The 20826-nt window shown below is 53.4% G+C and overlaps 1 protein-coding gene across 6 annotated transcripts; it reads left to right on the top strand.

Annotated features, from left to right (window-relative positions):
* Window positions 1–201: 201 nt before the first annotated feature.
* Window positions 202–20748, top strand: BID (BH3 interacting domain death agonist). Of its 6 annotated transcripts, none has more exons than XM_061418434.1 (6): window positions 3163–3263; window positions 15224–15282; window positions 17096–17300; window positions 18469–18608; window positions 19059–19271; window positions 20303–20748. In XM_061418434.1, the coding sequence occupies exons 2-6, from the start codon at window positions 15271–15273 to the stop codon at window positions 20312–20314; spliced, it is 582 nt and encodes a 193-aa protein (XP_061274418.1). In that variant the 5' UTR covers window positions 3163–3263; window positions 15224–15270; the 3' UTR covers window positions 20315–20748. The 6 variants fall into 6 exon arrangements, with proteins under 6 accessions (XP_061274413.1, XP_061274416.1, XP_061274414.1 ...); XM_061418433.1 differs by having other exon boundaries at window positions 3221–3413; XM_061418435.1 differs by having other exon boundaries at window positions 3231–3413; window positions 20306–20748.
* Window positions 20749–20826: the final 78 nt, after the last annotated feature.

Here is a 20826-nt window from a genome sequence, read left to right as displayed (position 1 = left end):
TACTAGTGGGCGTCCAGTGGGGCCAGGCTGCCATGTCTCAACAGCCCCCAGCATCCCCACCCCCAACAACCTCCACTCCCTCCTCTGCCGCAGGTCTGGAAGGAGTGGGCAGAGGAACAGGGCCTTCTGCCCCGAGCTCTTTGTCCAGGCTGAGGACAGCCGCTCCTCCAGCGTCGCCCAGGGGCCCTGGGGTGGGGTGGTGGGAGGAGGCTCACCTCTGTTGGTGGAAAAGCTGGGTGGGAGGGTGAGGGGTGAAAAGACGTGTCGGAACAACTAGGCGCCCGCTGGTGTCACCTGGGCTCTTCGCTGGAGTCTGTTCTGACTGTAGCCAGGCCACGGAGCCCGGAGGGTCACAATGGAGTTTTCTCAGGCACCAGGCAGTCCTGTGGAGGTGACTCTGCTCTGGTTCCCAGAGTGGAGGCCTCCCTAGTTAATGTTGGTTGTTGGCTGGAGCTTTGCCCACTCCAGGGCTGGCAGCTCTCCTCCCCGTCTCCACCAGCAGGATTTGCACTATGGTCCTCTCTCCTGACTCTGCTGCCTGTCCTTCAAGATCCAGAGCCTCGACTCTGTCTTGGTGGGAAAGCACCTTGGAGGTTGGGAGCTGGTCCACCCCCTCCCAGCCCCAGACCTTTCTCCATGGATGGGGTAGTGGCCCCTTCCAATCAGCCACTCGCCCTCAGCCTCCACTCCCTGGCCTCCCACAGTGGCCCCTCAGAGCGGGGCAGGGAGCATAGAGGAGGACCCTGGAGGGCCCTGGTTCCGGAAAGTGCTCTCCCAGACTCTGCTGGTCTGGTTGATGGTCAAGAGCTGAGAGGGCCCAACCTGCAGGAACTGCCTGTCAGTCCTGATCCCTGCAGTGAAGCGCTGGTGTGGCAGAAATGGAGGACGGCTTGACCCCACAGATTAGGAGTCAGCTGGGTGCCAGGTGTGAGCAAGTGGTGTCTGGGATCCCTAGAGGCAGGACAGGGGCATCTTGGGAGGGGCACCCAGGGGTGGGGCATGAGCCCGGCTGCCGTCTAGAGCCCCCACCCCAAAGAGATTTGTTTTCGGGAAGTCAGGCCTCACTTCCTAGGTTTCAAGGGACACGAGCCCATCAAAACAGCAGCAACCGTGTGCATGGCCCCTCAGAGTCCCAACCTCAGCCCTGCAGGCTCCCAGGGCCCTTGGCTTGTCTGCCCAGCCCAGGCTCCATGGTGGAAGCAGCTCAGGAGGAAGGTAGGGGACGTCCCTGTGTCTCTCTCCTCTTCCTGTCCCTTCAGAACCCAGCGCCCTCTGCCTGGATCACCTTCTAACCCTTGCTTCTGACTCCTGGCCACCCACATAACAGCTTGATACTTGTACACATTACAAATTGATCACCAATTAGTCTAGTTAACATCCATCACCTCACATCCTGAAATTTTTTTTTCTCTGGATGAAAACCTGTAAGGTCTACTGTCTCAGCAACTTTCATGTACACAACACAGCAGTGTTAACCGGTCCCCACGCAGAACATTTCATTCCCGGGACGTATTTGTTTTATAACTGGAAGTTTGTGTCTTTCGACCCCCTTCACCATATACCACTCACACCCACCCTGCCTCTGGAAACCACCAGTCTGTTTTCTTATCTGAGTTCAGGTGTTTTTAGATTCCACATGTAAGTGAGATCACACAGCATTTGTTTTTCTCTGACTTATCTCACTAAGCATAATGCCCTTACGGTCCATCCACATTCTTACAAAGAGCAGGAACTCCCATTTATGGCTGAACAGTATTCCATATATATATATATATATACACACACACACACACACACACACACACACACACACACATCTTCGTTACTGGTTTATCAGCCCTTGGACATTGAGGTTATCCCTGTACCTTGGCTATTGTAAATAATGCTACAGTGAATGTAGAGGTACAGATAGCTCTTCAGGATAGTGATTTCATTGTTTTGGATAAATACCCAGATGCAGAATTGCTAGATCATATAGTAGTTCTGTTCTTAATTTTTGGAGGAATTTCCATAGTGTCTGCACCAACTGACATTCCCTGCATCAGTACACAGGGGTTAGTACACTTTTTTGAAAGTGAAGTCACAGTCAGAAGCCTGGGTAAGGAGACCGAGAGGCATGTCGTCTGTCCGTCACTCAGAACGGGTGAGTGTGAGCTGGTGCTGAGGCTTGAAGGACGACTGGTTGTATGCACTGGTTAGAAGTTATACTCCTGACAAAACTGCAGTGAAAGCCCGGGAGCAGCTTTTAGGGAACATGATTGGGCCTGGCTGGACCCCATGGCGTACTGGCAATGCATTTGTTGCTCTAGAATGTAGTGGAGGTGGCGGTTGGGGTGGCTAATGGCTTATGCAGGCGGCCTCAGCGGCAGGTACCGGGGTCTGTTTCCAGCCACTGCGGGGAGAGAGTGCTGAGCTGGGGCCCCGACGGGTGGCTTGTGCTGTTGTCCCTTCACACAGTCCTGTGTTGATTGTCATGAACGTGCCCTTGTTCAGATTTCCTAGATCGTCCCTGTTCACACTTCCTTCACAGGTGCACATAAAAGTCAGAGAGTTTCTTTAAAGTTAGGTGTGAGATAAAGCCGGTCTCCTGTGCAGTGGAAATTGGCAACTTTGTCCTTTGCTTGTAGGATGTGAAATCTGTCCCTCTGTCTCTCTTGTGTTGGCTGCCAGGAGCTCCATTTTAAAGAATTACTTGCTGTGTATACTTTAACCACTTGGATACGCAGCTCTGATAGAGAAGCCAAGCTGGGACGTGGATAACACGGCCTACATTTGAAACCTGCTCCATTATGTGACCTTTGTTACATAGCTTTCATTCATTGTAAAATTGGGGCCACAGTCATTTAAGAAAAAGTGGAAAGTACGAAAAGGAAAATCCAGTGACTTTGTAACTTTACTGTAAGCATTCGATGGTTTCTGGTTATATTTCCTTCCTGTCTTTTTGTTTGTCAAGTTTGGTTTCTATTCCTGAGTTCCTGTCTAGCGACTGCCCTGGTCCCTCTCGGCCTCTGTTCCTGCTTCTCGGCACTAAGCCTCCTGGCACCGGGGGGCGGGGCGGGGCGGGGCCTGGAGGCGGGGCGGGGCCGCGGAGCTCTTTGGGGAATGATGATGGGTTGGGGCCGTGGCCGGTGTGGGCGGGGCGGGAACTACAGGAAATGGGCTCACGGCGGCTGCGCGCCCCGCCCCCGGGACGTGGTCTTTTCCCGCGCGCGCCCGGTGCGCTACGTCGCGCTGCTGTCCGGCCGCCTCGCTCTGCGGTGGAGGTGAGTGTCGCCTGCCGTCTGCGCCCCCGGCCCCCTGGCTCCCCTCTCCCGACCCCACGCTCCGTCCTGCTGCTCCTTCCGCGTGGGGCGGCCGCGGGTCCAGGCGCCTCCCCGGCTCGCGCCGCACTGGACGTGCTGCGGGCGGTGAAGGTAGGTTTATGGAGTGAAATAATGACCGGAAACCCCGGGAGGGCGAGACCTCGGCCGGCAGGCCGGGCGCGGGACGCCCTGCGCTGCCGGGGTAGGAGAGCCCTCACGGGGAGGGTGCTCGTCACCCGGAGGGATGGTCTTCACTGAGGGGGCCTCACCACGGAGACGTTTCCGGGCGACTCCCCCCTCCCCCCACGGCTGTGCCCTATCTGCTGGTCTGTCTGCTGCCCAGGCCTCCTCGGCGGCCTCTGCGGGGGCAAGTGGTTCCAATCTCGGTCCCGCCGTCGGGGCCCGGGTGGGTCGGGAAGGGGGCGCTCTTGGACCTGCGTCCCTGCCATCTCTGGGCAGAGCCTGAACCCGGGCCCCCTAGTCCTGGAAGAGAGTCTGTGGTCGAGCCGCGGGAGGGTGGGAGGAGCCCGCCGGCTGCCGAGATCGAGGTGGCTCTAGGAAGGCACCGGGAGAAGCGGATGGGGTGGCCAGAGGGGCGGCCTGGAAGGGTCGGTCGTCTCTGGGCGGGGCTCGGGGGGCTGCGCGGACCCCGTGCTGTGTGGTGGGAATGGCGACCTTGGGACTCGGGGATATGCAGGCTCTGGAGCAAAGAGCTACCCGAACAGGGACTGGGTTACTGTTGTCTTGAGTCAGTCCATCTGAGATGGACTCTGAGGTGCTGGGGAGGGGGCTCTGCTCCCAGGCTTTCCCAGACCCAGGACTGGAGGTCCCACTCATTGCAGAGGAGAATGGCCCGCCAGGGAGCCCCAGCACGGAGGAGGAACGATGAGGGTGACCGGCCTCCCAGGGCCAGGGTCCTGGCAGCGCTGGAGGTGGTGAGCGATATTGCTGCTGTTTTTGCCTGTTGCAGGGAGAGGGCCTGGGTCCTGATCCCGGACCGAGTGCTGTGCTGGGGTTCTGGGACACTGCCTCTGGGCAGTGGACCCTCAGAAGCCTTGCTCCAGAGCTGTGGCCAGTGCTCCTGTGGCTGCATCTCTGGTGGTGGGTGTCGGGTGGAGGGAGTGCGGGCGTGGAGTGCCTGCCCCACTGGACCTCCAGTGCTCACCTGGCTGGGCCCCCAGAGGTCACGTGAGTGCTCACCTGAGGACAAGCCTGGAGATGGCAGCTGTGACAGAGTTCACAGTGCCACACACACACTGATCCAAGCCTGTGACCTCAGAGTCCAGCTCTTCTGGTTGGAGTGGGCTGCCTGGGTTCCCCATGCTGCCTTGCCTGGTACCTCTGGACCTGTTAGAGACGGGGATGGGGTGGGGGGTGGTGGGATGTGGGCAGGGCCCTGCCTTTCTGCGCACCCCTCCCTGCTGGCAGCTGTGGGGGTGGGGAAAGCATTGGGCTGGTGCCTGGACCCTGGACCCTTGTTGGGGCTGTTCTCCAACAACTGTCCTGGCCTCCCGGTCCCCAACCCCCGCCCGGAACCCAGCTCTTCCCTCCTTCCTTTCCTCCTTTTCCTGATGTGTTTCCTTCCTCTTTTCTTCCTGCTGTGCTGGACTGAATGGGAAAGTTGCCCGTGAATAGCAAACGTGAGCACCTGGATGGACCACAGAGCAACCACTTCTGGAGGTTGTGTGAAAATTGAGTTCTCATTGGCTCTTGTGTACAGTGCCCAGCGTCCTGGAAGCCACCCACTTAGATGGCAAGGAAGTGGCTCGTTTGCAGTCACCCTCTGCCTGCAAGTGTCCTGTCAACTTGGGCAGGGGAGGGAACCAGTGCCCTCTGAGTCAAACGCAGCAGGGTTAAGAGGGGCTGGTGACCTTCAGGTGCACGAAAACCTTCTGTCCTTGGTGAGGGAGGTGGCAGCCAGGAGCAAGCTGCCACACGTGAGGAGAGGCCTCTTCTGGGTCCAGGGCTCCTGCTCACCAGAAGGCCATGGAGGCATCGCTTTGCTTTTCTGTGGCTCTAAGGGGAGAGTAGTTATTGCAGAGGTCAACCTTGATGCCCCAGGGGGGCTTCAGGACACCTGGCCCCCACGGGTCATCTTGCCCCCCCACCCCGTGCACGCATCTCTCTGGGGCCAGGGAGGGCAGGGCAGCGGGAGACATGGACACTGGACTTGGAGCACCTGGTGGGGTGGGGGAGTTGCACTTCCAGGGCCTGTGTGTGGGGTGGCTCCCCCACTTATCTCACTGTCCCCTCCTTCATGCTGCGTTTTTCTAAAACTACTTTTTTGAGATATTTCCTATGCTATAAAATTTGCAAACTCGAAGTGGTTTCCAGTGTATTTGCAAAGTTGTGCAACCATCACCACAGTCTAATTTTAGAATGTCTCAACAGCCCCAGAAGAAACCACGCACATCATCGGTTACCCCCAGTCCCTTCATCCCCACAGCCCCAGGCAACACTTTTTCCTCTGTGGATTCATCAGTTCTGGGAAGTTCACATCAATGGAATCATACCATGAATCATTCCAGGAATGAACTCTGGTTTTCTGTGACTAGATTTTTTTCACTCAGCCTTATGTTTCAGAGTTCATCCATGTTGCAGCCTGTATGAGAAATTCACTCCCATTTTTATGGTCAAATAATACTCTATTTTATGGATCTGCTACATTTTCCTTATCCATTCAACAGTTGATCGACATTCGACTTTTGGTTATTTTGGATGGCGTCGTGACAAACGTTCATGTGGGCGTGCGTCTTCATTTGTGTTGTGTGTATACGTAGCTAGGAGTGGAATTTCTGGGTCATGTGATAACTCTTAACATTTTGGAAAGAGTGAAGAGTCTTCCCGACCCCGGGATCAAACGTGGGTCTCCTGCATTGCAGGCAGACTGTTCACTGTCTGCGCCACCAGGGAAGCCTAACGTTTTGAGGAGCTGCAAAACTTCAAAGCGTCTGCACTCTTTTCCACACCTGCCCTGCCCCCCGGAGATCTGTGCATGTGATGTGGGGTCCCGGCTGAGCCGCGTCTTTGCTGCCTCTTGCTGTCAGCTTTCGATTCCAGCCCTCGTGGATGTGAAAGTGAATCTTCGCATTCACTTTTCTTTCTTTTCTTACTTCCTCCCTCCCTTCCTTTGCACTTTATGCTTGGCTTTTAGTAAAGATTTTAGTTCCCTGACCAGGGAGCCCTAACCACCAGGAAATTCCCCTTCATTGCGGTTTGATTAGCATTTTTGTAGTGGGGTCACACAGAGTCGGACACGACTGAAGTGACTCAGCAGCTTAGCTGTTGACCATCTGTATGTCTTTGGATCCTGTTAAAATCTTTCACCCAGTTTGCAATTGAAATGTGTTTTTGTTGTTACAAGAATTCTTTATATATATTTGAGTACTAGTTCCTTGTCTGATGAATTACTTGCAAGCATTTTTTTCCCCCAATCTGGATTGTCTTTTCATTGCTTATGTCCTTTGAAGTGCAAAGGTTTAATTATCAAGTTCAGTTTATCTATTTTTCTCTTTGTATGGCTTGTTCTTCTCTCATGTGGTGTCGTATCTAAGAAATCACTGCCTCATCCAAGGCCGTAAAGTTTTATGTCTTTGTTCTCTTCTATGATCTATTCTGAGGTAGATTTTGTGTATAATACGAGGGAGGGGCCTCAACTGATGCTTTTGCTCCCAGGTGTCTCAGTACCGTTCGCCGAGGAGCCTGTTCCTTACGCGGCTCTTGACCCCTTGGTCAGAGGTGGATGCGCCGCAGGCATTAGGCTTTGTGTCTGGACTGTCACTTCTGCGCCACTGCCGGTACCACACGGTCTCGATTCCTGTCACTCAGTCATATGTCTTGAAGTTGGGGAGTGAGTCTACCAGCTTTGTTCTTTTTCTCATTGGCTATTCTGTGCCCCTTGCATTTCCTAATGAAAGAGGAACCATTTCTCTCTTTCTGTGAAAAAGCCTGGTGGGAGCTTGCGGGGATCCTGTTGAGTCCATGGGTGTTCTTCCAGCCTGTGGACCGGAATGAGCCCGCTTATTTGGATCTGTGCTTTTCTGCAACGAAAAGCGTGTGCACTTTTCAGGGTACAGCTCTTACGCTTCTTCTGTCCAACAAGTGTTCCAGAGTATTTAACTTTTCTCGCTGCCATCCTAGTTCTGTTTCTCTTTCGGATGCTAATCGCTGGCACACACAAGTACAGTGGGCGTACACGGTCTGTGTCCTGCAATGTTGGTGAACTCACTTGTTACTTGCTGGGCTGTTTTAGTGGATTCGTTGGGCGTTTCCACATGTGAGCTCTTATCTAATCGGGATGTCTTACAGCCTCTCTGTTGATTCCAGTGTGTGCAGCCAGGGTTGAAAACCAGTGGTCCTTTAAGATGGAGCGGGGACCAAGTAGGGGAGCAGGTGAGCGAGCGGTGGGGTCTGTGGGGAAGCCTGAAGGCGGGAAGCCCAGCACAGAAGAGGCAGAGATTGGCATCCCACACTCCAGCGAGTCCAGGCGGTGCGTGGTGGAAGTGGGGCCCCAGTGTGTCCCGGGTGAGTCGTCAGAAGGAGCTCACGCGGGCGCTGGGCTGGGCTCCCGCTCGCTTCCATTCACTCGCTTCAGGGGAAGGACTGGCACAGGTGATCTGAGTGGAACTGGCAGCTGCCATACAAACCCATGTTTTCAGAAACTGGCTGAATCATCTTACTGGTTTCTTCGTTAATTAATGAACTAAATAAAATCTTGGACATATTTCATTTTATTATTCTATATTTGTGGGGAAATCATGGTTTTGCGCTTTCTGTGTTGGCAGTTTTGGAGCCATCCCCAAAAGCGTGCCTGGTGGACTTGGCCCCAGAGGCCGTGTCTCAGGCCAGTGGAACAGCTCTGTCCAGACAGTGTTTGGCTGGGTTTCAGGTTTGCTCGCGTGGACAGGTTTCTCCACTGGTGGTCTTGCTGACCGTGTCCTTGTGCGAGACGTGGAAGGTCTGCTCTGTGTCGAGCACGAGAGGACAGAGAATCCGGGTGGTCAGACGGCGGTTTGTGTCCTTGGTCTTTTGAGCTCAGTTCATAATTTTGTGCCACCACAGGGAACCAGTCCTTGCATCTGGACGCGTGAGCCTTGGTGTTTCTGTGTTTGCTCTTGACTTAGCGCTGAACTTGTGGGACCGAAGCTGGGTGCTGTCTGTGTGTCTGCTATTCAGAAAGACCTTTGCCTCTTGGCGTGTAAATGTGGGAAGCATTTTTTTCATCACTGAGGAGTTTGGTTGTGAAGTATCTTAAATTGGAAGAACTGTGTCCTCATTGGCTTTTGGACCTAAATAAATATGCTTATGTAAGTCAAATTTATCTAAAATTTCCATGAAATGAGGAAATCTCATTTCTAATAGTTTAAATACATTAGACTTTCAAAAAATTAAAAATACACCAAAACAAACTCAGAAATGTTTTAAGAACATATGTTCACAAACACTCACAGATACAGAAAACAAGCCAGTGGTTACCAGTGGGGAGTGGGCTTCCCTGGTGGCTCAGATGGTAAAGAATCTGCCTACAAGGTGGGAGACCCAGGTTTGATTCCTGGGTCAGGAAGATCCCCTGGAGAAGGAAGTGGCAGCCCACTCCAGTACTCTCACCTATAGAAACCCATGGATAGAGGAGCTGGGCAGGCTACGGTCCACGGGGTCACAAGAGTTGGACAAGACTTAGCAACTAAACCACTGCCAGTGGGGAGAGGGAAGGCGGGGCACGGTGGGGTTAGGGGGTTAAGAGATAAACAACTGAGTGTAGAATACGTGAGCTCAAAGGGCAGTGCCGCACACCACAGGAACATAGTATCTTATAGTAATTATGAAGCCGTATAACCTTTAAAAACTGTGGATACTATGTTGCATACCTGTAACTTATATAATACTGTATATCAACTATATCTCAATATAAAAAGAGTACAGGTTCACATAGTTAAGGTAAATCTTTGGCAAATGAGAATAAATTAATTTTGGATTTTAAAAAGCTGTGTTTTCTCTGATTTATCAATATTACTGATAAATCAATACTTAATATTGATTACATGTAGTAATCAATATTCACTATACTAGTAAATTGTATATTATATGCTAATTGGTTCCTCTCTGCCCCACCCCCCACCCCCTGCAAACTTCTATAGGTTTCCTTCTCAAATCAACTGATACTATTCTTAGTGTTTAAGGTTACGAGAAATGTAAATTTGTTTTCACCTAAACTGAATAGAATTCTGACAGTGTTTCTAACAGTATTCCAGATTACAGCATGAACACTGAATTAATGATGGCAATCATTGTATACCCAGGCGATTTCTAAATAAGACAGGATCCAAAAGCATTGGGTACCAGGTGTATTTTAAGTGTTTTCAGTGTTCTCAGCAGGGCTTTGTCGTTGGCTGGCATCACTGAGTGTGTGTGCGCCTGGGGGAAGCTCAGGATGTGTGTGGCTGGGAAGTGACATCTGAACCGTGTGAGACCTAGTCACCTGATTCTCTGTGAAAGAGTCAGTCACTTTGGTTAAGTCTCTTAATTAAAATGGATGGCAGAGAAAACTGTTGTGTTAATAGATATGCTTTTATTTTCAAGGGAAAGGTCTAGTTCCTCCCCCCAACCTTTTGGTCTCTAAGACTTACACACAAAAATGACTGAGGACCCTGAAAAGCTTTTGATTAACCAGGTTTTATCTATTTTCTGTGTTAGAAAGTAAAACTGGAGAAAATTTTACAATATTGTTGGTATGTTTGGACGTATCAGTGCACGTTGCTTGTTAACGTTTTTAACACAGTGCGTTACAGGACAGAGCTTTTAGTGACAACGTGGTTTCATAATGTTGCAAATCCCTTAAATGTCTGAGACTGAAAAGAAGCTGTGAAAGTTTGCTTGGTTTGTTTGTTTTTGGATTTTTGGCCTCACCGCATAGCTTGCGGGAACTTAGTTCCCAGACCAGGGCTTGAGCCTGGGCGCCCTGCGTTGGAAGCATGGAATCCTAACCACTGCACCGCCTGGGAAGCCCTAAAATGATAATTTTTGATGCTTTATGTTCTAAAGGGAAAAACAGTCCCACCAAGAACAAAGGTTCGTCACTTATGAGGAGCTAAGGGGTTCTTAGTTCACTGACAACTGTGTCCTGTTCCGCAGGCTTCCCTGACCCCGTCGTAAATGACCAGGTGGGCTCTGATGGTGCTTCTGGAGGTTGGACCCTGAATTGAGAGGAAAAACGTTGTTTTCAGGATATGTTTTACACCTACAACTGTCATTGAGACTTCCCAGAGAATCCCACAGGCCATTCATCTTCTAAAAAGAGCGATTATGTAATCAGCTTTGTTTGACATGTTACTGTGGGAAGAGCAGCTGTCTGAAGAGGTGCTGGCTCACGCTTCCTTGGTCTAGTTTACAGGAAAATGTAACACACATGTGAGTGTTGCAGAAACTCTGTGCTCCGTGGGGACGCCGTCGCTGTCCATAATCTGTTTATTCTCAGGGGAACACAGATCACAAGAGACTCTGACCCTCTCCCGTCTGCTCTTGTTGGAGAAGTCTGTGAGTCACCGCTGGCAGGCCCTGCCCTCTGGAGGCGACTCGGGGCTGTTCGGTGTGTGTCCGCAGTAGAGGACAGACTCTGAGGCTCATGCCAGTGGTTATACCGGGCACTTGGAACTAGTGCTGCTGCACAAACGGGCTTCAGGAGCTCAGAGCTGCGCCTGGGGCTGCGGGAGGGCTCCGGGCTCTTCTGGAGGCAGCAGGGGGCGAGGCCACGGCGGGACCTGGTGGTGCGCTTGCAGTGGTGCTGAGATGGCGTTTGTTCCCTAGACACATGAGGAACCTTTCTCTTTCTGAAACTCTCTGTAGCCCATACACATCTGTTAGATGGAACTGACATCTGGTTCCCCCCGATAGAATTAAGTTTCCTCATTTTGTGTGGTGGCTCAACAGAACCCACCTGCAATACAGGAGACCTGGGTTTGATTCGTGAGTTGGGAAGATCTCCTGGAGGAGGAAATGGCAACCCACTCCAGTATTCTTGCCTGGGGAATCCCTAAAGACAGAGGAGCCTGGCGGGCTACTGTCCACGGCGTTTCAAGCAGTCAGACATGACTTAGGAACTAAATAACAACAAACTGTTGCTTGCATAGGTTCAAAAGGAAGTTTTTTTCAAACATTTTTGATTGTGGTGGAACAGATGCAAAATTATACATATAATCATTTTATGTGTGCAGCTCAGTAGCATGAATAAGGAATTAGTAATTCTCTAGAAACGGACATGATTGCTCGTGTAAGTGGAGCCGGGCCGCGTGTGTCTTCCTGTGTCTGGCTTGTTTCATTCGGTGTGACGTCTCAGCGTTCCTCCATGTTGCCACAGTTTCCCTGTTTTTTGTATGTGGGGGAAAATGTATGTCCACCTGCAGTGAGACCCCCCACCCCCACCGTCCCGTCCAGAACCCTGCGTCTTACCACCCGGGCCGCCGGCCACTTGGGGTCTGCCCTTGGGGTCTGCCTCCTGTCACTTGGCACAGCGTCCTCAGGGTCCCGCGTGCAGCAGGTGCCAGGATTTCCCTCTTTCTGAGGCTGAGTGAAGCTCACTGTGATGGGCACAGTGCTGTCCGCTCACCCGTCGTGGACATTTGCACTACTGTCCCTTGTTCTTTTTACTGGGATGTAGTATAATTTGACAAAACAAGAACTTTCCTGGGAATGTCCTATCTCTGAATGGTGCTTGTGTGAGCCGCTGTGATATGCCACTTGTCTCAGAACTGAGCTGCCTTTTAGGGAGCGAAGCCTGTAGAGCCTCTCGGGAAAGCCAGTCTGGGCCAAGGGTCCCTGCCTACTGTGATGGAAAGGAAGGTTGCCTCCTGCAGGCCAGGGAACCTGAGATGACCAGAGTGAACATACAAGTGGATGGTGGCGGAGCAGCCGGCCCAGTCCTCACCCACAGTGACCAGTCACCCACTCACACAGAGTGACCAGCCCAGGGAGGTCAAGTCAGACTGCTCTCTGGGACAGTCCAGACACGATCACTGACAGCTCCCTAATTTTTGTTCCTGCCTGTGACGTGCAGCCAGGCTGGCCATCACATAGGTGGCCCTGGCCAGCAGGCCCCCAGCTCTCTCCACGGCTGCCCCACAGACCTGCCCCCTCCTTTGTCTGCCACATGTGAGTGTCTGATCAGTGTCCCTGGTCCCCTGCCCGGGCTTGCTTTGCTCCAGACAAGTCCCACACGTTTAGGGGAGCTGCAGGTGGTGGACCCCGCACACTGCTTCACCTGTCTTCTGCCCTCAGGGTGGCAGAGTTCAGCCCAAGGTTCCTGGTGAAAATTTCCAGACGGAAGGTGATCTTGTGACCTTGTGTTGTTGTTCAGTCGCTCAGTCGTGTCCAACTCTTTGCGACCCCATGGACTGCAGCACGCCAGGCCTCCCTGTCCTTCACCATCTCCTGGAGCTGGCTCAAACTCATATCCCTTGTGACAGTGATGCCATCCAACCATCTCATCCTCTGTCATCCCCTTCTCCTCCTGCCCTCAATCTTTCCCAGCATCAGGGTCTTTTCTAAGGAGTTGGCTCTTCACATCAGGTGGCCAAAGTATTGGAGCTTCAGCTTTAGCATCAGTTCTTCCAATGAATATTCAGGACTGATTTCCTTTAGGATTGACTGGTTGGATCTCCTTGCAGTCCAAGGGACTCTCAAGAGTCTTCTCCAATACCACAGTTCAAAAGCATCAATTCTTCGGCGCTCAGCTTTCTTTATGGTCCAGCTCTTACATCCATACATGATGACTGGAAAAATCATAGCTTTGGCTAGATGGACCTTTGTCAGCAAAATTATGTCTCTGCTTTTTAGTATGCTGTCTAGGTTGGTCATCAGAGAAGGCAATGGCACCCCACTCCAGTACTCTTGCCTGGAGAATCCCATGGACAGAGGAGCCTGGTAGGCTGCAGTCCGTGGGGTTGCGGAGTCAGACACGACTGAGCGACTTCACTCTCACTTTTCACTTTCATGCATTGGAGAAGGAAATGGCAACCCACTCCAGTGTTCTTGCCTGGAGAATCCCAGAGACGGCGGAGCCTGGTGGGTTGCTGTCTGTGGGGTCAGACACAGTCGGACACGATTGAAGCGACTTAGCAGCAGCAGCAGCAGGTTAGTCATAGCTTTTCTTCCAAGGAGCAAACATCTTTTAATTTCATGGCTGCAGTCACCATCTGCAGTGATTTTGGAGCCCAAGAAAATAAAGTCGCTCACTGTTTCCATCATTTCCCCGTCTGTTTCCCATGAAGGACCAGATGCTGTGATCTTTGTTTTTTGAATGTTGAATTTTCAGCCAGCTTTTTCATTTTCTTTCACCTTCATCAAGAGGCTCTTTTATTTCCTCTTTGCTTTCTGCCATAAGGGTGGTGTCATCTGCATATCCGAGGTTATTGATATTTCTCCCTGCAGTATTGATTCCAGCTAGTGCTTCATTCAGCCCGGTATTTCGCATGATGTACTCTGCATATAAGTTAAATAAGCAGGGTAATAATATACAGCCTTGACATACTCCTTTCTCAATTTGGAACCAGTCTGTTGTTCCATGTCCAGTTCTAACTGTTATTTCTTGCCCTGCATACAGGTTTCTCAGGAGGCAGGTGAGATGGTCTGTTATTCCCACCTCTTTAAGAATTTTCCACAGTTTTTTGTGATCCACACAGTCAACGGCTTTAACATAATCAATGAAGCAGATGTTTTTCTGGAATTCTCTTGCTTTTTCGATGATCCAGTGGATGTTGGCAGTTTGATCTCTGGTTCCTTTGCCTTTTCTAAATCCAGCTTGAACATCTGGAAGTTCTCAGTTCAGGTACTGTTGAAGCCTGGCTTGGAGAATTTTGAGCATTACTTTGCTATCGTGTGAGATGAGTGCAATTGTGTGGTAGTTTGAAGATTCTTTGGCATTGCCTTTCTTTGGGATTGGAATGAAAACTGACCTTTTCCAGTCCTGTGGCCACTGCTGAGTTTTCCAAATTTGCTGGCATATTGAGTGCAACGCTTTAACAGCAGCATCTTTTAGGATTTGAAATAGCTCAGCTGGAATTCCATCACCTCCACTAGCTTTGTTCATGATGATGCTTCCTAAGGTCCCCTTGACTTCACGCTCCAGGATCGTGGTTATCTGGGTCATTAAGATCTTTTTGTATAGTTCTTCTGTGTATACTTGCCACCTCTTACATCTTCTGCTCCTGTCTCCTGGAGGTGAACTGGTTTTCTTTTCTGTTTTTAACCTCCTGTGTATGTAGGAACCATATGGAATTGCCAAGTTTGACTTTGCCCTACAAAGCAGCGATTCATTGGGTTTAGCCTAATACTGTGTATAAACAGAGTATGCTGTGCATACATTTTAAAACGGGTTGTTCTGTTGAGACTGATCTGCAGACACTTGTTACTCTGTTTGGGTGTCTCTACGATGCACACAGAGCTCTCGGTCTTCTATATTCTCCACGTCGGGGGCATAATCTTCTAAGATTTGGTCTGATGAGCTTTCACCTACGCAGTTGTTTAGTGTGGAATTGACGCCATCCCAAAGCCTTAGTCTTCCGTGACTGTCAGGTAGACATTCTTTCTCCTCCTGTTACACACCTTGCCGTGCAGCCACGGTGCCCTGGGGCCGGCAGCCAGGTAGGGTCTGCAGTGGGACAGATCTGTGGAAATGTCTAGGAATTGCTCGTGGAGGGAGCCCAGTGCTCTGAGTGTTCACTTAGAAACTGTCTGGGAGCCAGATGGCCCTGCCTGCCTGACCAGTGAGCTCAGGGTGGGAGGCTGGACCTGAGGTGGGGGGTGGTCTTGGTCTCAGTTACGAGGAAACTCAGGTGTGTGGCCCGGGATGCAGATGAGGGGAGCCAGGGCCCAGATGACTCCGTTATCCCCTGCGGGGCTCCACGCCCACCCTGCATGTCCTCTTCCAGGCCGTCCACCCGGAATCCTGTGAGCCGGAGCCCGTGAAGCTTAGGCCATGGATTTGAAGGTCAGATGATGCGGTGGTCATGGCGGGGGTGGGGCGGGCCTGGGGTAACTGGAGCACACAAGCCCCTGTCTGCTCACTGCCTGTGCCTGGTCGATCCTGGAATGCAAGATGGGTTCAAGGATGTAGGGTCCTTGAGCAGGTTTAGGGTTCAGAAGGGAAGCTGCAGCCGAGCCAGTCAGGAGCTCTCATCCATCTCCTTCCCACCGTGGCTTGTGTGGTGTCTTGGGGCGCCCCCTCCCCCCGGGCCCTCCCTCTACATCCCCTCCAGCCCTTCGGGTGCGGCTGCAGGTCTGGGGCCCTCCTGGTGACTTGTGAGCTTGGGCCAGCTTTCTGAATCTGAGCGGACAGCACTGGGGAGGAGGTGTGCTTGGTGGGAGCTTCTGGAGCAGCGCTGTGCCAGGCACGGGGCCTTATGCTTCCCAGCCTGGCGGGTCAGGAGCCACTCAGGCAGGAGGGTTTCGGGGAGCTGCCCCTGTGCGGCTTACCTCAATGGCCTCAGGGTGAGGGGGATGCAGAGACTCGCTCCCGGGGTTTGCTTTCCCCTTTTCCCTCGACACGGGAGTGCCCCATAGTTGGGTTTGTGGGGAGACATCCTTCAGCTTCCTCTTTCTCCCTGCCGTCAGAATTTTCATCCTCTTACAGATTTTTCTGATTTTTCACCTTTGTTAAGCGCTCAGCTCAGCAGCATTAAGTTACTCACGTGGCCATATCCCCACCGGCTCTCCCTCAGCCCTGTCCAAGAATAGAGCCCCGAATCAGGATGACCTGGCCTCAGCATGACATCTGCAAAGACCCCCCCTTTCCCAGTTAGGTCCTGCTCTCAGGTTCTGGAGGATGCAGTCCAGCTGCCACAGCCCCCTCCTCCCCCGAGCAGGACGCCTCCTGAGGTAGAGGGAGCACCTTCGGCAGTCTCTCAGCTGCCATGCTGCCTGGCCTCCCTGTGAAGATTTAGTAGAGCTGTTAGGTGCATTTCCCCTTTTAGGACGAATTCTGGAGAAGTAGAGGCTGCATAGCAATACGTATGCATTTTATTTAAAACACTTTGCCCTCTAAAAACTGTCCTCTAAGCGTTCTCTGATTTTTTTTCCCTCCCTTTTCACACTTGCTGCACTGATCTTCGTTGTTGTAGCACGCGAGGAGGTTTTTAGTTGAGGCATGTGGGATCTAGTTCCTTGCCCAGATTGAACCCAAGCTGGACCCCCTGCTCTGGAAGCTTAGAGTCTTAGCTACTGGGGCACCAGGGAAGTCCCTCTGATTAATCAGAGTATTTTTCTAATCTTTTCTAATGAAAAATATTAAAGACTCAGGAGTACATTTTACTAGGATCTTTACTTTCTCCCCTTGGCCCTCCCGGCCCAGGCTGTGAGCTAGGCGTTCCTGGCCTCTCCAGACGCCCTCTCACCCCAGCCCTGCCCGCACATGCTCTTCTGGTTGTAGCATCCCGCCTGTCCCGTGCTGTTTGTGGGCCCGGCAGGGGCTCACCCACCTGAGGGTGGCCAGGCCTGCTCAGAGGCAGGTGGCGTTTGTGGTCACCAGTGCCCAGGTGTGCTGAAAATCTGCTTTAGCACAGCGCCATCCTGGGCCCAGGAGACGATGGGAGCGGAGGTGAGCAGGGGTGGCCCCGACCCGTGCGCCTGCCCAGCCTGCCTCCCCTGGAGGCAGCAGCTGGATCACCTCTTGCACGGTTGGAGCCTTTCTCGATGTCTGCAGGAGGGAGGCTCTGCGCACTGGCCCCTGCCTGCCTAGAGGGTGCTCAGGCCTTGGACCAGTGAGGCCAGCCCAGGACCACATTCCCACAGTCCTCTCCTCGCAGGTTAGCAACGGCCCCGGCCCTGGGGACGAGCGCACCACGAGCCTGCTGCTGCTGGGCTTCCTGCAGAGCTGCCCCCACTCCTGCTTCCAGAGGGAGCTGGAGGCGCTGGGTCACGAGCTGCCTGGGCACCTGTTCCATGATGACGAGCTGCAGACGGACGGCAACCGCTGCAGCCACTTCCCCTTGGCAGCGGAAGCGGAGACAGGTAGGCACTGGCCAGCCTCCTCGGCCCTGGGGCCTTCAGGCTCGGCCCCCCGTGTCCAGTGGAACAGGCCTCTTGGAGTCTGATCGGTGAAAACCCACTAAGCTTCCGGAGGACTCTGGGCATCAATGTCCCCCATGGATTCACATCTGTGTGCTACAGCCATGCCGACCTCCACGGTCACCAGGCAGTGGGGACCCCGGGCTCGTGCCTGGGGCCGGGCTGTTCCCCCAGCTTCAGCTTTTACCACAGTGCTGCCTCCACGGAGGCCGCCGGGAGCCCCTTGGGAACTCCCCAGGGAGCCTTTTCAAGTTGTGAGTCAGCCTGTTCCCAGGAGGCCTGGCTTGGAGCCACCTCTTAAGAGGTCCCCACCAGCCAGGGCCCCCTTGGGGACAGAGTAGGAAGGTGTGGGGGCAGGAGGAGCTTTGCTATCCCTGGGGCCCCCCCCTCTCACCACCCCACCCTTAGACTTCAGAGCCTTGCTGGAGGCACAGGGCAGGGCCCTCAGGTAGGAAACTGGCCTGTGGGTCAGGAACCTGATGTTTGGCAGTAAAGCGCAGGACAGGCCTGGCCGTGTTCACTCGGCTGGATGGGGAGGCCGAGGGGGCACTGGGGGAGGTGGCGGCAGCTGGAGCAAACCAGAGGGGGGCCAGGCTGCAGTGGCATCTTGGGGGTGAGTGGTCTTGTCAACCAAGTAGTCCAGGTCAGAGGTCGTGGCTTATCCCCGAGCAGAGGGCGGGCACGTGGGGGATTCTGGGGGCAGGAGGGGACTACATGCATGTCTCCAGGTCCAAGCATCTCACTGGGCCGTGTGGGGCAGGAGGGATGCAGCGCCTGCCCCTCTGAGTGTGCGCTTGCCTGTCCTGCACCCGCTGAGCTCTGGGCTGTGTGGCTGGGAGTCAGCCCCACAGCCGAAAATGCCCGAGCCCGGAACCTTCTCTTCTGGTAGGGGGAGCTCAGAGCACTAGGAAGGAAGTGCGGAGTTGGGGGGCGCTGTGCCTTGGAGCAGACCCAGGGACAGCGGCTGGGGCGACAGATCACTGCCGCTTGCTGGACGACGGCTATTCGCCGCGTGTGAGCGCTCCGCTGCTCTAGTCGCCCTAGTAGTTGTGGGGGCCCCGGGGGAGGGTGTGAGCAGGCGTCACCTCAACCTGCCTCGTCTGGACGTTAGATTCTGAGCGTCAGGAGGAGGCAGTCCGCGAAGTCGCCCGGCAGCTCGCCCAGATTGGGGACAGGCTGGAGGGCAGCATCCACCCAGGGATGGTGGCCGGCCTGGCCTCACGCTTCAGTGTCAGGAGCCTGTCGGAGGAGGTGAGTGGGGAAACCACGGGGCCACTGAGGTCTGTCCTCTGCCTCCTGGCAGACAGACCAGCGTGAGCTTCCACAGAAGCTGGGGGGAGAATCAGCTTAGAGAATTGTCTCCCAGAAGAACTGTCACCCGGCCTCTGAAAACGTGAACCTCAAATCAGGCTCAGGAGTTGGGAGACAACACCCTCAGTGTCACGAGTATGACTCTTCCCAAAACGGGGCCTGAAACACACTCGTGCCGGGCCCGGCCAGTCAGCTTCCTGCCCCTGGGAAGGCCATCCACTTAGGGAGCCTCCCGGCCATTGTGGCTCCCAGGCACTGGCGCCTGGCGCCCACCTCACTGTTAGTGCGGAAGGTCCTCTGGGGTCCAGGGGTTCACGGAGGCCTCTCCCTGCACCCGTGTGCTGGCCCCAGCCCTGGGTGGGTAACCACACCCCGCTTCCACGTGCGCAGGACAGGAGGCAGTGCCTGGCGGCTGCGCTGGAACAGCTCATGCAAACCTGCCCTCCTGACGTGGACCACGAGAAGACCCAGCTCCTGCTCACCATGCTCTTGGCCAAAAAGATAGCCGACCACTCGCCAGCCTTGCTCCGAGATGTCTTCCACACAACGGTGACCTTCATCAACCAGAACCTCCTCGCCTACGTGAGGAACTTAGTCCGAAATGTAAGACCCAGTGGTGGATGAGCCCAGCCTTGGTCTCCCTTCCCCCTACCTGCCCCCTCCCTGAGCTCTAGGATCCTCACTGCGGGAGTCATGGAGGAGACGGTTGTGGTGAATGCCTTGTTTCTGAGGTGGCTGCTGTCACAGGCTCTTGGGAGGTGGGAGTATGGGGGAAGGGCAAGCACAAGCGATGTGCCAAGCTGGGCTTCCCTGGTCTGCTCTCAGCTCCACCTTTTCACAAATGAGCATCAGTTCAGTTCAGTCGCTCAGTCGTATCCGACTCTTAGCAACCCTGTGGACTGCAGCACGCCAGGCCTCCCTGTCCATCACCAACTTCCAGAGTTTACTCAAACTCATGTCCATTGAGTCCATGATGCCATCCAACCATCTCATCTTCTGTTGCTCCCTTCTCCTCCCACCTTCAATCTTTCCCAGCATTAGGGTCTTTTCAAATTAGTCAGCTCTTCACATCAGGTGGCCAAAGTACTGGAGTTCCAGTATCAGTCCTTCCAGTGAATATTCAGGGCTGATTTCCTTTAGGATGGACTGGTATAGTTTAAATTAAAAACATGCTTTACCTTGGGTGAGAGGTCGAAAGGGGGTTAAAAACCACACCATTTGTCCTCCAACCAGGGTATTAGAAAGTCTGGTTTCACAGACCAGCTGGAAGGGAAGTAGACATACCTTGTCTGTAAACTTGAAGATACTGGTGAGTGGAGTTTTATGTGTCGGCAGCACTGCTCAGGTATCTGACCCTTTCTTTCACTATGTACTGATGAGCCTTGAAGGCATTCTCTGTGCGTGGCTCTGAAGTTACACAGGCATTTACAACCGGAGGGTGGCACCAACTTGGCGTCAAACCAGGCTAACTGGTGGAAGGAGAGAAGCCTTTTCTAAGAGCTTCCAGACCCTGCAGGGTTGCAACAGAACCTCTCGGTAGAGCCGCTCGGGTGCTGAGTGTGGGCCTGGAGGCCCCGGTGTGGGGTCCTGGTCTGCGACCCTGGCCCACCCCAGCTCCTCCTCTCTCGCTCCAGCAGATGGACTGAGTGACCACTCGGCAAAAGCAGACTGTGAAGACGCAGGCGGTGTCAGCGTTGTAGCTGCCGCCTCCACGGACACGAGCTTCGGCCACTGATCCAGGCCCAAGACGATCACGGAGTGCCACCTCACCATTTTAAAGCCCGGGGCTGTTTAAGACTTGCTGCGCTAGCGCACTTGGACAGAGATGTTCACGTGTGCCTGTGGATATTTCTTCTGCATCCACCCCCACACTGTGCCTTTGTCTACTGTTGGCCGGGAAGGTCCCCACCTGAAAGTCACCCAGAAGCAGACTGGGACTTCCTGTGGTCCAGTAGTTAGGACTCTGCACTTCCGCTGCTGGAGCCTGGGTTTGATCCCTGGTTGGGGAACAGATCCCAAAAGCCTTGTGGTTCAGCCAAAACAGAAAATAAAGGCAAACTGTTCAGACAGAAAACAAGAACACGCTTGTTGTTGTTAAAACAACCTTACTTTTTACAATAGTGTGGGACTTACCAGTGGTCCAGTGGTTAAGACTCTG

This window comes from Bos javanicus, chromosome 5 (genome assembly GCF_032452875.1).
Source record: "Bos javanicus breed banteng chromosome 5, ARS-OSU_banteng_1.0, whole genome shotgun sequence".
Lineage (NCBI taxonomy): Eukaryota > Metazoa > Chordata > Mammalia > Artiodactyla > Bovidae > Bos > Bos javanicus.
Note: the sequence above shows the minus strand (reverse complement) of the source record. Positions and strands in the feature narration are given on the sequence as shown.